The 822-nt window shown below is 53.4% G+C and overlaps 1 protein-coding gene across 1 annotated transcript in view; it reads right to left on the bottom strand.

The window, feature by feature from the left end:
• Nucleotides 1-818, bottom strand: part of LOC102765327 (cytochrome P450 4V2) — a 23,985-nt gene extending 23,167 nt beyond the window's left edge. Inside the window, exon 1 of the mRNA XM_015568242.1 lies at nucleotides 605-818. Within this exon, the coding sequence (XP_015423728.1) occupies nucleotides 605-818 (214 nt within the window). The remainder of the gene's footprint in view (nucleotides 1-604) is intronic.
• Between the last annotated feature and the right edge of the window lie 4 nt (nucleotides 819-822).

Below are 822 nucleotides of genomic sequence, written 5' to 3' on the forward strand. Positions count from 1 at the left end.
GATGGACAAAGGGAGTTTTTAAAAGAGATACGTAGTGCTTTAAAATATGAACCCCCAATTCTTAACCCCCTTCACACCAAGCAGAATTGAAAAACAGGAGGTGTTTTTGTTGTTGTTGTTTTTTCTTAATAAATATATTTTTATTGATTTCAGAGAGGAAGGGAGAGGGAGAGATGGAGACATCAGTGATGAGAGAGAATCCTTAATCAGCTGACTCCTGCACGCCCCCCTGGGGATGGAGTCTGAAACCCAGGCATATGCCCTTGAAGGGAATCAAACCAGTTACTCTTCAGTCCACAGTCAAAAGCTCCATCCACTGAGCTAAGCCGGCTAGGGCTACAGGCAGTGTTTTCAGATAGCAGCAGCCAGGAGTTGGGAAAATGAGATGAGAAAAGGCAGAAGGATGGGAGTTTAGAAACACTGCACTTATGTGTAATGAAAACTGGAGAGAAGTGGGAACCCATTATCCAGGGGGTGATAGAGTCGCCCCTCACCCAGCAGCCTGTAGCTCCAGCCCTGCTGCTCCAGGCGGGGAAGCAGGAGGTTCCCTGCAAGGGGCCCAACAGCCCGTGGCGGGGATGTGGCCAGGCCCGCAGTCCCTTACCTTTCCCTCCTCGCTCCACCATTAGCGCGTGTCCCACGAAGGGGTAGGCGTAGGGAATGCTGGGGATGGGCCTCATTTGCAGCCAGTTATGCGCGTAGGTCGCCATTAACTGCAGGAAGCTCAGGATGAGGGTGGCGCAGGCCAGGGAGACGGCGCTGAGCGCGCCCCAGAGCAGCAGCTTCTGCCCAACGGGCACCAGCCAGACGGCCTCCATCGCG

The sequence above is a fragment of the Myotis davidii genome, unplaced genomic scaffold (genome assembly GCF_000327345.1).
Source record: "Myotis davidii unplaced genomic scaffold, ASM32734v1 scaffold1985, whole genome shotgun sequence".
In the NCBI taxonomy this organism is placed as follows: Eukaryota; Metazoa; Chordata; class Mammalia; order Chiroptera; family Vespertilionidae; genus Myotis; species Myotis davidii.